At 44.8% G+C, this 14,845-nt stretch overlaps 3 protein-coding genes across 3 annotated transcripts in view; 2 read left to right on the forward strand and 1 right to left on the reverse strand.

The window, feature by feature from the left end:
* SPATA45 (spermatogenesis associated 45) overlaps positions 1-11,282 on the reverse strand; it is a 16,618-nt gene extending 5,336 nt beyond the window's left edge. Inside the window, exon 1 of the mRNA XM_064383458.1 lies at positions 11,248-11,282. The gene's annotated coding sequence lies outside the window, so the exon portion shown is untranslated. The remainder of the gene's footprint in view (positions 1-11,247) is intronic.
* The window catches only part of LOC110566982 (uncharacterized), a 27,425-nt gene extending 14,452 nt beyond the window's left edge, over positions 1-12,973 (forward strand). Inside the window, exons 3-7 of the mRNA XM_064383495.1 lie at positions 3,682-3,809; positions 6,883-7,918; positions 9,407-9,463; positions 11,059-11,173; positions 12,127-12,973. Of these exons, the coding sequence (XP_064239565.1) occupies positions 7,884-7,918; positions 9,407-9,463; positions 11,059-11,173; positions 12,127-12,594 (675 nt within the window). The 5' untranslated portion in view covers positions 3,682-3,809; positions 6,883-7,883 and the 3' untranslated portion in view covers positions 12,595-12,973. The remainder of the gene's footprint in view (positions 1-3,681; positions 3,810-6,882; positions 7,919-9,406; positions 9,464-11,058; positions 11,174-12,126) is intronic.
* A 534-nt stretch (positions 12,974-13,507) lies between these two features.
* The window catches only part of FLVCR1 (FLVCR choline and heme transporter 1), a 36,950-nt gene continuing 35,612 nt past the window's right edge, over positions 13,508-14,845 (forward strand). The window contains exon 1 of the mRNA XM_012459621.2: positions 13,508-14,260. Coding sequence (XP_012315044.2) covers positions 13,508-14,260 — 753 coding nt within the window. The remainder of the gene's footprint in view (positions 14,261-14,845) is intronic.

Here is a 14,845-nt window from a genome sequence, read left to right on the forward strand (position 1 = left end):
CTGCGCCTGGCATTGTTTCTGGGAATTTTAACAGGATAAGATAAACTTTTTTTTAAAGGTAAAGAATATGAGATGAAATGTTTTTTTACTGAACTGCAGTTTAAGTTTTCCATCTCGGGCATGTGCAGCTTCCCCATTTTATCTTTTTGTTTCCTGTTTCCCTTGGCAAATCATTGAACTTAGAACCATAGCTTTTACACTAATGTCTAGAGTTTGAGTTCAGCATCATGGAAGAGACCAGTAAAAGACAATTAAGGCTGGGGGGAGGTGGCTCACGCCTGCAATCCCGGCACTTTGGGAGGCCAAGGCGGGCAGATCACTTGAAGTCCAGAGTTTGAGACCAACCTGGCCAACATGTGAAACCCCGTTTCTACTAAAAATACAAAAATTATCTGGGCGTGGTGGCATGGGCCTGCAATCCCAGCTACTTGGGAGGCTGAGGCATGAGAATTGCTTGAATCCAGGAGGCTGAGGTTGCAGTGAGCTGAGATCACACCACTGCACTCCAGTTTAGGTAACAAGAGTGAGACTTTGTCTCAAAATAAATAAATAAATAAAATAATAATAAAAAGGTTAGTTCATCAATTGCCTGTTTTTGTTTGTTAGTTTTGAAATGGAGTCTCACTCTGTCATGCAGGCTGGTGTGCAGTGACGTGATCTCGGCTCACTGCAACCTTCACCTCCTAACTTCAAGCGATTCTCATGCCTTAGCCTCCTGAGTAGCTGGGACTACAGGTGTGCACCACCATGCTCGGCTATTTTTTTTGTATTTTTAGTAGAGATTGGGGGCAGGGGTTCGCCATGTTGGCCAGGCTGGCCTCAAACTCCTGACCTCAAGTGATCTGCCTGCCTCGGCCTCCCAAAGTGCTGGGATTACAGTCGTAAGCCACCACCCCCAGCCTGAGTTAATTTATATTTTGTTAAAAGCCCATTTTATAGTTGAACTGCAAATAAAACATAGATGTCTTAGTTAAAAGTTCACCATGAAGATAACAAAATTCAAACTCTTATTACAACTGGAGCTAAATAAAACAAAATAGACACAGTAATAGAGTCTAGTGGTAAAAGCATATTTATTAAGTAAAAAAAATTTGATTAATATTTACCTATGCTGCCTCCTAACTATATGATCTTGTTTAAGTTACTTACCTTCTCTGGGCCTCAGTTTCCTCATGTGTTAAATGAAAATAATATCCAACTCACAGTGTCATAAGGATAAAATGAGCTAATAAATATCAAGAGCTTAATACAACCAACCCTTAATAAGTGGTAACTTTATCATATTAAATAAGCACTTTGAAAAAAGTTTTGTTCAATTTGATAAAATTTCTTTTCTGCCCAATTACTAATCTTGTTTACTTGCTGTTTGACTAGAATTGGCTACATAATTTGTAGGGTCCAGTGAAAATAAAAATGCTGGACGCTTTATTAACAAACAATTGAGACTTTCAAGGTAATGTCAGTAAAACTTTCAGCCAATTGTGAGACCCTCTGAGCAAAGGGTCCTATGTGACTGTTTGAGTCTCATGCCTGTGAAACTGGTCCTGTAAGTGACATAGGAACAGGACAATTTCAACTGCTAATTCATTCATTTTGCAATCTCTTACATGGAGATAAGTAATATGTTCAACCCACGACTTTGAAAGCAGCTTTGAAGAGCTGCCCAAAATAGCTCCATTGGGAGAGCATTAGACTGCAAAGGGCTTTTAAACTTTTTTTTTCTTTGTTTTTTTGAGACAAGGTCTCACTCTGTCACCCAGGCTAGAGTACAGTGAGTGACTTGATCACAGTTCACTGCAGCCTCAACCTCCCGGGCTCAGATGAACCCCCACCTCAGCTTTCCAAATAGCTGGCACTACAGGCACACACCATCATGCCTAGCTAATTTTTGTAGAGACAGGGTTTCGCCATGTTGCCCAGGCTGGTCTTGAACTCCTGGGCCCAAGTGATCCTTCTGCCTCAGCCTCTCAAAGTGCTGGGATTATAGGCATGAGCAACTGTGCCTAGCCCAGGCTTTGAAAATACTAAACATGTATATACAGTAGACCTTCATTACTCATGGATTAAATATTTGCAAATTTGGCCACTCCTTAAAATGTATTTGTTACCTTAAATAGCACTAGTTGCACTAGCCTGGGAAAAAGATGAAAAGTACAGTTCCTGCTGAATGCATATTGCTTTTGTGCCATCATAAAGTCAAACAATTGTATGTCAAACCATTGTAAGTTGGGGGCCAGCTGTATTCTTTCTAGGAGCAATGGTTCAGTATTTGCTAATTTAACGTTTTTGGTATCTTTATAGATCATAACTATCATAGTAATGAGGACTGTATGATAAAATATATTACTATTTCTACAGGCATATTGTTATAAATTACCTTTAACATATAGCAACCCATAGAGTCTTTCAAGTCCACTGGCATGTTACCTTGGTGATGGAATATTCTGATTAGTGCCATTCCAACTTTGTTCTATTCACAGAAGCCTGGTCAAGAGAGATTCTGGAGTCAGAGAAATCATTTACTTACTAACCAGGTGTCCTTGGATAAATATAAATCACTCAACCCTCTTTTAAAAAAAATTTTATTTTGGAGACAGGGTCTTACTCTGTCACCCAGGCTGGAGAGCAGTGGTGCAATCACAGTTTCGTTATGTCAGCCAGGCTGGTGTTGAACTCCTGAGCTTAAGCGATTCCCCTGCCTTGGCCTCCCAAAGTGCTAGGATTACAGGTGTGCGTCACCAGGCCCAGCCATTCAACCCTCATGGTATCAGTTTCATGATCTGTAAAATGGTGCTAAGGATACTGCTTTCACCAAGTTGTGCGTATGTGTGGTAAGTGATGAGGAAGGAGTTGAGATTAAATTAGGAATGCATGTAAACCTTTTTGCATTCTGTCTGGCATCAATTTATTACATGTTCTGATACATTTTGAGCACATATTCTGCTTGGTGCTGTTGTGGTTACTGGGGACAAATGGCTCCTTGCCCCCATGAAGAAGAGTTCTAATCTAAAGATTCATTGTAGGTACTCAGTAAGTGGTAGCTACTTTATTGGTTTTATTAAAACTTTATATTTTACATGGGGAATTTGTTATTGTTTGTTTTTGTTTTGTTTTTTGAGATGGAGTTTCATTTTTGTTGCCCAGGCTGGAGCGCAATGGCATGATCTTGGCTTACTGCAACCTCAACCTCTCGGGTTCAAGTGATTCTCCTGCCTCAGCCTCCTGAGGGGGATTACAGGCATGAGCCACCATGCCAGGCTAATTTTCTATTTTTAGTAGAAAAGGGGTTTCACGATGTTGGTCAGGCTGGTCTTGAACTCCTGACCTCAGGTGATCTGCCCACCTCGGCCTCCCAAAGTGCTGGGATTACAGGCACGAGTCACCGTGCCTGGCCTGTTTTGCTTTTCGAGATAGGACCTCACTCCATCAGACAAGCTAGAGTGCAGTGGTGTGATCGAGGCTCACTGCAACGTCGACCTCTGGGGCTCAGGTGATCCTCTCACCTCCACCTCCTGAGTTGCTGGGACTGTAGGCATTCACCACTACACCGGCTAATGTTTAAATTTTTTGTAGAGACGGGGTTTTGCCACGTTGCCCAGGCTACATGGGGAGTTATTTTATTCATGCATTTCTTTTCTAAGAAGAGGATGTCTCTAGTTTTTTTTTTTTTTTAATCTTCAGGTCACTCTGGAAGTGGGGGCAGGGAAAAGCTATCTAACTGACTAACTCACTACATGGAGGAGGAACTCAAGAAAGAAGCTGACTCAAGAAATTACACATCATTCATAGTGCCATTGCTGCCTTCAAAGGTGGGCAGTACATTTTTTAAAACACTTTTATTTTATTTCATTTTATTTTTATTTTAATTTTTTGGTGGCAAGGTCTTGCTCTGTTGCCAGGCTAGAGTGCAATGGCATGATCTTGGCTTGTTGTAACCTCTGCCTCCAGGGCTCAAGCCATCCCCCCACCTCAGCCTCCCAAGTAGCTGGAAGAATAAGCCTGTGCCACCACGCCCGGCTAATTTTTGTATTTTTTTAAAAGACAGGGGCTCACTGTGTTACCCAGGCTGGTCTCAAACTCCTGAGCTCAAGCCATCCTCCTGCCTCGGTCTCCCAAAGCGCTGGGATTACAGGCCTGAGCCACCGCTCCCAGCCAACACATTTATTTATTTTTAGGAAATCCATTTATTTATTTTTAGTTCAATATAGTTTATGTATGCATGCTTTCACTATATCTTGAGAGATTCAGGAAAGTTCTTGTTAATAATAAGGCCCAGCATGGAACTAGGATGTACTTCACATTTTTATAACCCAGGTGCAAGAGCGTATGTAGGCTAAAGAAACGAAGAAAAAAAACTGATGAAAGAACAATCGGGCCCAGCCAGGGTGAAGGTACCTTAAGGCAACAAGAGAGGGAAGAAGGGGCTTCAGAAAAGCAGAGAAGAAAAAAAACTTCAGAAATAAGTGTTAGAGGCCCGTCACAGTGGCTCACGCTTGTAATGCTAGCATTTTGGGAGGCCGAGGCGGGCAGATCACTTGAGGTCAGGAGTTTGAGACCAGCCTGGCCAACAGGGTGAAACCCTGTTTCTACCAAAAATACAAAAATTTGCTGGGCACGATTGCATGTGCCTGTAATCCCAGCTATTTGGGAGGCTGAGATGGGAGGTTTAATCTGTGGATTATGTTGGGGCTTAGAATATTTCATTTTTGGTTTACAGGGGCTTGAGTGTTCCTTGTGGCCTGTGTCCATATGGCATTTCCTCTAATTACAGCTATTTGGTCTCTCAGCTCTAAGCATACAAACCCTTAAGACTCCTCTGTCGTAGATGCTCTGAATTGGCCAGGGCTGGGAAGGAAGACTGGAGGTCCATTTTTCTTGGCCCAATTCTTTCATCAGAGTTTCAGTAAGTGAGTTCCAAAGTAGTGAATCAAGAGAAAACATTTGAGGCAGTTGCAGTTTTTTTCAGAGAAAATCTGGAAATGAAGATATTAGTTGCTATAGGTGTGGGAGGGGTGAGCAGAGGCCAATTTACCATGAGGTTAATATGGCTTACCCTTCAGGGTCTCTGAAGGCTTCTCTCTGTGTGTCTCTGTCTCTCTCTGTCTCTCTCTCTCTCTCTCTCTCTCTCTTTCAACAAGGCCTCACTCTGTTGCCTGGGCTAGAGTGGTGCAATCTCATCTCATTGCAGCCTTGACCTCCTGGGCTCAAGCAATCCTCCCACCTCAGCCTCTCAGGTAGCTGGGACTACAGGCATGTGCCACCATGCCCAGATAAATTCTGTATTTTTTTGGTAGAGAAGGGGTTTCGCCATGTTGCCCAGGCTGGTCTTGAACTCCTGAGCGCAAATGATGTACCTGCCTCGACCTCCCAAAGTCCTGGGATTACAGGCATGAACCACCACACCTGGCCTCATTTTAAATTTTAAATTTGATGTTAGTTTCTTTTTTTTTCTTTTTATTTATTTATTTTTGTTTGCATTATGGCCACAAGTTAAAGATGTTTGTTTCTTAAATAACACCCCCATCCCCAAATTAAGCCTTCAGGCTCAAAAAACCTGAATCAATTCTGGTGGGGATGAAGAGAGATAGTACATGTTTCAATCAATTCAAATTAAGCAATTAAAAATTATAAAAGGGGGAACGTCACACACTGGGGCCTATTGGAGGGTGGGGAGCTAGGGGAGGGATAGCATTAGGAGAAATACCTAACGTAGATGATGGGTTGATGGGTGCAGCAAACCACCATGACACGTGTATGCCTACGTAACAAACCTGCATGTTCTGCACACATATCCCAGAACTTAAAGTATAATTTAAAAAAATACATACATACATTTTTTTAAAAATTGTAAAAGAAGGTGAGAGTTTTAAAATTGCTAGTACTGGCCAACTAATTTTGTATTTTTAGTGGAGACGGGGTTTCACCATGTTGGTTCAGGCTGGTCTTGAACTCCTGACCTCAGGTGATCCACCAGCCACGGCCTCCCAAAGTGCTGGGATTACAAGCCTGAGCCACCTCACCCAGCCTAAATCTCATTATCTTTAAAACCAATGTGTCAACTAGCTAATGTGATAAATTAAATCATGCCTAAAGGAATAAGCAGATGTAACATGGAAAATTTAGTTATGATTTGACATTGGTTACATTTAAATCACCCAATAGGTAAATTTTAAGCCAGACACGAAAGGCAGGATCTGCCTTAGCAAATCCTTGGAGATGTTTTAGGGCAGGAAGCTCTGCTGTTGCAGAATTAGATCTCTAGTACCTCTACACAAAAATGTACAAATAGTTTTCATCATCTTTCTGTGCCACCATAATGGTGTGCATAAATGCGAAAAAGAAACCCAAATGCGGTGTTCTTATTAGGTCATGCTCCAAAGTCATTGTTTGGTTTCTAACTGTGATGATGAATATGGTTATATTGGTGAATTCAAAGTCATTGATGGTCACAGAGCTGCGAAAATTGTCCTGAACCTCATAGGCAGGTTAAACAAGTGTGGAGCAATCAGCTCCAGATTTGATGTGCAATTAAAAGATGTAGAAAAATGGGCTGGGTGCAGTGGCTCACACCTGTAATTCCAGCACTTTGGGAGCCGAGGTGGGGGGATCACGTGAGGTCAGGAGTTCAAGACCAGCCTGGCCAGCATGGTAAAACCCCGTCTCTACTAAAAATACAAAAATTAGCTGGGCATGGTGGTGGGGACCTTTAGTCTCAGCTACTTAGGAGGCTGAGGCAGGATAATCGTTTGAACCCAGGAGGCAGAGGTGGCTGTGAGCAGAGATTGCACCATTGCACTCCAGCCTGGGCAAAAAGAGCAAGATTCGGTCTCAAAAAAAAAAGATCTAGAAAAGTGACAAAATAATTTGTTCCCATCTCACCAGTTTGTTTTCACTGTGTTGATGACCTCAACTGGCATCATGGACCAAGAGGAAGCAAGACAAAAACACACAGGAGAAAAAATCCTGGGACTCTTTCTTTTAGGAATACATACATATAAATAAAATGTCTCAGTGGAGGGGGGAGTACATGTGGGAGGATTCTGATTTCCAGCCTTCTCCTCCACTCCTTCATTTCCAACTTGATCTTTTCACAGAATAGAACCATATAGCCTCTGCTGCTCAGATAGACAGAGTCTGGTGCTATAGGAGTAAACTGAAGGCAAGGCTGCCCAGATCTACCCACCTCCCCATGAAACATCATGGATTGCACATTCCAATAGCATGTTCTGGTTTGCATCTTAACCTCTGAGGCTCTTAAACTGTAGGAAACCTTTGTTCAGGGACAGCTACATCACTCCTATTAGCATTTTGGACCTTGGCTCCTGGATACTGTCCAGACCGCATATTGCTGAACTGTTACTTATTCAAATCTCTCTGACTTGGCATTCCACACCTGTAAAGTAGCTCAATCTCATCTTGACTCCTAGCCAAATGATGCTCCCAGTAGTATCTTTTTTGACAGAGATTAAGGTTCATTTTCTGTTATACATCCAAACATTTGATACAAATTATGACTCATGTTTAAACTGGTTAATAAGTATCTACCACTGAAGCCAGAGAAAGAAGACAAGATTAAGAAATTAGAATGGCACTACAAAGAGATACTGATGAGTTTTCACTTTTTCTTACTCTGTTCTTTACTTCTGGACCTTTGTTGAGGTAGGCATAGTAATTGTGCCTAATGCTCTCAGTAGAAATAGCTTATTTTACTTTTCATAAATCATAGCAACTTAAAGTCAGAAGAAAAATTAGATCTAAGGTGAGGGAAAAAAAGAAAAATTAGATCTTACATAGCTCAATTTTTTTTTACAGACGTTATAAATCCTATCCACAACACGTCCTCTGATATAGATAATCATCTAATTGCTGTATAGAAATGTCACATGGTGGTCCATTCAACTATTTATCACCTCCAGTGGTAAGAAACCTACCTCTTGTTAGACAAAAGGTAGCTATGATATGCCATGGTGTGCCACCCTTTAGGGGCAGTCCTGAAAGCACCCTGCAGGAATGGACCCTATAGTCAGAAATTTAATCTGAAACAGTTTGGAGTAACAACAGGAGGATATGGCCGGGCACGGTGGTTCAAGCCTGTAATCCCAGCACTTTGGGAGGTGGAGGTGGGTGGATCACCTGAAGTCAGGAGTTCAAGAAACCCCATCCCTACTAAGAATATAAAAAATTAGCCGAGTGTGGTGGCGCATGCCTGTAATCCTAGCTACTCTGGAGGCTGAGGCAGGGCTTGAACCTGGGAGGTGGAAGTTGCAGTGAGCCGAGATTGTGCCACTGCACTCTAGCCTGGGCAACAGAGTGAGACTCTGTCTTAAAAACAAAAACAACAGGAGAATCCAAGCAGGTTTAGATAGATGGGAAACAGATGGGGTCTAATCTAAGATACCACAATGAGAAGGAGATATGATTATGAGAAACATAAAGATATGAGTTGGTAATAAAGGAGATGGGTGGTGTAAATCAGAGGTCAGGCACCATTTAAGCGCTTTATATTTACTAGCCATTTATTGATCATAACAATTTTGTGAAGATATTATCCTCATTTTACAGGAACACATACATGCAATAACTAATCCAAGATCATACAGCTAGTAAGTGAAAGAGCTAGGATTTGAACCTAGGCCACTTGGTTCCAGAGCCTGAACACTTCACCAATCACTACACTAGATCATCTTACTAACTGTAACTGAGAATGCCTAACATGTGCCAGGCATTGTTCAATCACGTAATCCTCATAATAATCCTACAAAGCAGGATCCTGTAATCCTATTACTAAACAGCTAAGTAACTTGCCCAAGGTCACATAGCCGATGAGTGCTGAAGCAGGGTATTCAAACCCAGGTAGCTTGTTGTAGTTCTGATGCCCTTGCCAAATACTCTAGACCCCCTTGGTGGTACATTCCAGGGAAGTGGTGATAGTATCAGATATATGTGCAGGGAAAGCACATGATAAAGGTGGGTACGAGAGTAGGACAGATGGCTGGGCACAGTGGTTTATGCCTGTAATCTTAGTATTTGTGGGGAGGTTGAGGCAGGAGGATTGCTTGAGGCCATGAGTCCAAGACCAGCCTGGGCAACACAGAGACAGAGAGAGAGTGGAATAGGGGCCAGCCAGCTCATAAAAATATCTGGGAAAGTTATGAGCTGACTGGCTGTCCAGGACACCCAGGGAATTTTCAACCCAATCCTTGCTGAGGACATAGAAAAGACAAATGATCTTTAAACAGAAGGAGCCTAAACAGTCAGAAAAAATGGCCTCCCTGTAGTAGTACATTCAGGAAGCTCCCCAGTGCAGAGAGGAGTTATCTATTAGATATGGCAGAAGACGATGTCTAGCCCCTACTGGATAATAGGGAAATTGGATCTAATATAATGTTTCAGTCTCTGGTTTCAGGAAGGGGTGGAGAGTTTGCAGATACCTGAATGTTTACTGTGGACATCTGGAACAGAGGTATGGTTGGAGCAAGCAAAGAAAGGTCATTTAAAATTTAACCCACTAGATTCCCTTTCCAAATAGCTTTTGTGTGTGTGTGAGCTATATAGGTTTCATGGTACATGAAAGTACAGAAAAATCCCTGTGAATATTGAATAATTGTGCTGAATATTATTTATTTCTTTTTAGAGACAAGGTGTTCCTATGTTACCCAGGCCAGACTTGAATTCCCGGGCTCAGGCGATCCTCTGTTTCAGTCTCCCCCAAAATACGAGGATTACAGACATAAGCCAGTGTGTCCAGCTTTATGCTGAATAGTAAGCAATGCAATTCATTTTTTTAGAAATTCATAAAATAAACTTCTTAACTAAGGCCCAATTTAGATTCCACACTTATTTTTTTTTCTTCATTCAGAGAACACGCCTCAGTAATCTAGAATAATCTCCAATGTTTAGAAAATCATGTTTGTCAGGGAAGTTTGCAAGATTTTCTTTTTTAAAGAAATAGATTTCTTTCTTTTTTTTTTAAATTTGGAACACAAACTCTTTCTTTCTTTCTTGAAGTTTGCAAGAATTTTTTTTCTTTTGTTTTCTTTCTTTCTTTCTTTTTGAGTCCTGTGTTTTGCAAAGGATGCAAGAATTATTTATTTATTTATTTATTTTTTTTAAGAAATAGATTTCCCTCCCTCCCTTCCTTCTGGAAGTTTGCAAGATTTTTTTTTTTTAAAGAAATAGAGTTCCCTCCCTCCCTCCCCCTCTTCCTCCCTTGGCCCCTTCCTCCCTTACCCCCTTCCTCCCTTCTGGAAGTTTGCAAGGTTTTTTTTTTAGAAATAGATACCCTCCTTTCTCCCTCTCTCCCTTCCTCCCTTTCTCCCTTCCTTCTGGAAGTTTGCAAGCATTTTTTTTTTCTCTTTAAAGAAATAGATTTTCTGGCCAGGCGCGGTGGCTCACACCTGTAATTCCAGCACTTTGGGAGGCTGAGGCAGACGGATCACCTGAGGTCAAGTCACGGATCACCTGGCTAACGGGGTGAAACCCTGTCTCTACTAAAAATACAAAAATTGGCTGGGCATGGTGGCAGGCGCCTGTAATCCCAGCTACTCTGGAGGCTGAAGCAGAATAATCGCTTGAACTGGGGAGGTGGAGGTTGCAGTGAGCCAAGATCACACCATTGCACTCCAGCCTGGACACCAAGAGCAAAACTCCCATCTCAAAAAAAAAAAAAAGAAAAAGAAAGAAAGAAATAGATTTCCCTCCCTCCCTCCCTCCCTTCCTTCCTTCTGGAAGTTTGCAAGATTTTTTTTTTTAAAATAAATAGATTTCATGTTGTGGCAGGTGCCTATAAGCTAATTGGGAAACTGAGGAGGGAGACCCTCTTGAACCCAGGTGGTGCAGGCTGCAGTGAGCTGAGATTGCACCACTGCACCCCAGCCTGGGTGACAAGAGCAAAACTTCGTCTCAAAAATAAAATAATAATAAATAATAATAATAATAATCAAAGAAATAGATTTCCTTCCTACCTCTCTCTATTTCTTGCTTTTTAATTTGGAACACAAACACTTTATTTAAACATGTATCTCAATTTCCATGTGGCTGGCAAAAAATAAAATAAAGGAGCGGATCGTGGCACACCATTCTCATGGACCCAGTGGTCGAACCCAACATCCAAGACCCAGTGAGCAGCCAAGCTCAGTGCCATCTCCCAGCCTCTGGCTCTGACTCCAACAGGGTGAGCACATAGCCCTTGCGCACGGGGCCTTTTACTCTGCGGATGATGGAGTGGCTTGTGTCATCCATAAATACCTGTGTGCGCTCTCCCTGAGAGCTGATTCTGCCCAGGACCTTGGTGACCCTGGCTGGCTAGATGGGGGCACAAGGCTGGTGTCCGTGATGGCAGTGCGGCGGCTGTTGGGTGGAGAGAAGAAATAGATTTCTTTACAAAGCAAGTAATTATTTAAAATACACACTCAGTAAATATTTATTGAACATCTACTATGTGATAGGTACTCGAACATAGTACGTTACAAATTCTTGAAAAATAGTAGAGGTAGCAAAAAGCAACCGAACTTTCAGCCCTGCTGTGAGAACTCACATTGTAGTGGGCAGGGAGAAAAAAGCCAGACAAAGGCCCAGCGCAAGGGCTTGTATCTGTAATCTCAGCACTTTGGGAGGCATAAGTTAGCAGATCCCTTCACTCGGGCTTGGTGACCAGCCGAGAGAGGAGAGAGAGAGAGAGAGACAGAGAGAGAGAGAAAGAAAGAAAAAAAAGCAGGGAAGGAATATTGGGGGTGGGGAGGTGGCAATTTATATAGTTTGGCCAAGGAAGACATTATAATGCGCTTATTCCTTAGTTTAGAACATGTAGCATTTCACCTGTACCGAGAGATGCCTAATATATTTCATACATGACCAAAATAATAATGTAAGAGGCAATAAAACAAAGTGCAGGGGTTTAGGGTTCTGGATATCAGCACTTTTCACGATTAAATGCATGGTAAGAATTCCTGTACTATATACACCTAGTTTCAATATAACAACAAATTCTTTGGGGTCTCTCTCTCTCTTTATTTTTTTCCAAACATAGCTTCCCAAGGAGCAGCAGGGTTGAATTTTCTCTAGTCCAGGAAGACATGCAAGGCTACTGTGCTCTGTATATCTCTTTTTTATTTTTTTATTCTCCAGATCTCAAGACAGTGTCTGGCACATACGATTCAACACAAGTTTGGTGCCTGGAGCCAAATGAATATGCATGTCCATCCAGTAACTGTTAACTACACGTGTTGGTCCAAGGGTGGAGCAACCGGACCTGCTCCATCACAGCCTGTCTCAGAGTGCTTCATTCAAGTCAGCAGGGTGAGGCTGGGGGGATTCCAGCTTTACAAGGGAAGTTGTGCTGGAACGCTTTCTGGCGTTATTCCTCTGCTGGGACAGCATGAATTTATGAAACGTGGTCCTGTCTGCCCTAAAGCCAGGGTCTCACTGAGACGGACAGCGATGCTGGGGCGAGAAATAAAGTTCGTCCTGGGCTTGCGTAGGGGACAGCGCCCTTGGGAAGCCCTTGTGGAGGCGAGGGTGATGCCCACTTCTTTGTCTTCCTCATTCTGTTTCGGTGGCCCTCTCGTTCCCGGTTCCAAGCTGCCCACTTGTTAGAGGAGTCACTGCTTACCAGGCATCTGGTTTAATAAAACACGGCCAGAGTGATTTCATGTTAAAGTGAGTAGCTAGGCACTCACAGGGCACCTATAAGGTTAATGCTAAAGGTCTGAAAATAGCCGCATTCTAAGCTGACCAGCAATTATAATTACACAATATTTATGGCCATGCGCAGGCTTAGGTTGAAGGATTAATGGTCATTAGTGCACTAACAGCCCTATCTTTAGTGGGCACATCCGCAGATTCCACGTTTAATCACAGCTTCTCACAGTTTCCCCTAAGTAGTGACTACCAAAGGACAGGAGCTCCTCCTCCTGCAGTCAGAGGATGCCAGACTCTAACGGAGAAGATGCCAATAAACTTGCTTCCTCCACTGCGCTCGGTGACTTGCCTCCAATTCTTTCCTGCGGTAGACCCGAGAACCCTCTCTTGGGGTCCAAGTCGACACCCCCTTTTTCCAGCAACACAACCGCGGGCCGCCTCCCCACCCCCAGGTGCGGCGGACCCCGGGTCCTCCATCCTTCCGGGTAGGAAAACGGCAGCCGGTGCTCCTCGCCCGCTTCCCTCCTCCGCAGTCCGGCAGTTCGCTTCCGCCCCGCCCGATAGCTCCCGATTTGCTCTTGCGCCGGGCAAATGCGCGCGCTGATTGGCCGGAGGGCCGTCGTCAAGCGGTACGCGCGACTCTAGGGGCGGGACCAGACGAGGGGTGACCGCCGCGCGGAACGGACGGGGACGCCTTCATCTGTCCACGCGGCGGCGCGGATTGCGGTTCGCGGCGCGCGCCACCGGGGAAAGAGCGGTGGGCCGAGCGGGTGGAGGTGGGGTCCGGGGAAGACCTTGGGCTGTGGGCCGAGGGTGCGGAGTCGGGGAGGGGGGCGGGGGCGCGAGGTGGCGCCGGGGAGCCGGGGACATGGCGCCTCCAGACGATGAGGAGGGGGCGGCGGTGGCGGCTGGACACCCACAGGCGAAGGGATACCTCCCGTTGCCGAGGGGCGCGCCCGCCGGGAAGGAGAGCCTGGAGCCGCAGAACGGGCCCAAAGCGGGTTCTCTTCCGGTGAATGGGGACCCTCGCAACAGCCTCGCTGCCGCCTCCGGAGCCGTGGGCGGGCCTCAGACTCCGCTGGCCCCGGAAGAGGAGACCCAGGCCCGGCTGCTGCCTGCGGGCGCGGGGGCGGAGACCCCGGGGGCCGAGACCCCGGGGGCCGAGGGCGCCCCGCTGCCCCGGACGGCGCTCTCCCCAAGGCGCTTCGTGGTGCTCCTGATCTTCAGCCTGTACTCGCTGGTGAACGCCTTTCAGTGGATCCAGTACAGCATCATCAGCAACGTCTTCAAGGGCTTCTACGGTGTCACCTTGCTGCACATCGACTGGCTGTCCATGGTGTACATGCTGGCCTACGTGCCCCTCATCTTCCCGGCTACCTGGCTGCTGGACACCAGAGGCCTTCGGCTCACCGCCCTGCTGGGCTCCGGCCTGAACTGCCTGGGCGCCTGGATCAAGTGCGGCAGTGTGCAGCAGCCTCTCTTCTGGGTCACCATGTTGGGCCAGTGCCTGTGCTCCGTGGCCCAGGTGTTCATCCTGGGCTTGCCCTCCCGCATCGCCTCAGTGTGGTTTGGGCCCAAAGAAGTGTCCACAGCTTGTGCCACCGCCGTGCTGGGCAATCAGGTAAGGACTGGAGTGGTAGGTGAAAGTCGGACCCTTAAAAGACCAGAAAAAGTCATAGGCCGTGAGAACTATGGCCTGTATGGATGAACTAACTGCCCCAGGAGGTGTTTGTCTATGAAAGAGGAGATGAAGTTGCAGAATGGGATGCAGTCTTGGATTGAAAAGGGTTATACATTTCTTTGTAAGGACAGAATTTTCCAAACCACTTTGTCATCTTGCTTTGAAAATTACCTATAAAATAATTAACTTGGCTGGGCGCGGTGGCTCACTTAGCCGGGCCTGGTCGCAGGCACCTGTAATTCCAGCTACTCAGGAGGCTGAGGCAGGAGAATCACTTGAACCTGGGAGGTGGAGGTTGCAGTGAGCGGAGATCGCACCTCTGCGCTCCAGCTTGGTGACTGAGTGAGACTCCGTCTCAAAATAATAATAATTAACTGTATTGGCTTGTATATGCCTAGCATAGAAAACTTGTCAATGCAGTAATGAACAAGACTTGGGTAGATATTATTTTTGTCACCAGTGTATTCTTTGTGAAAGGAAGGTATTGGATTCTGGGAAGATTTTTTTCCATTTTGAGAGGTCATT

The sequence above is a fragment of the Aotus nancymaae genome, unplaced genomic scaffold, assembly GCF_030222135.1.
Source record: "Aotus nancymaae isolate 86718 unplaced genomic scaffold, 86718_ANA_hifiasm-v0.15.2.pri h1tg000032l_0, whole genome shotgun sequence".
NCBI lineage: Eukaryota > Metazoa > Chordata > Mammalia > Primates > Aotidae > Aotus > Aotus nancymaae.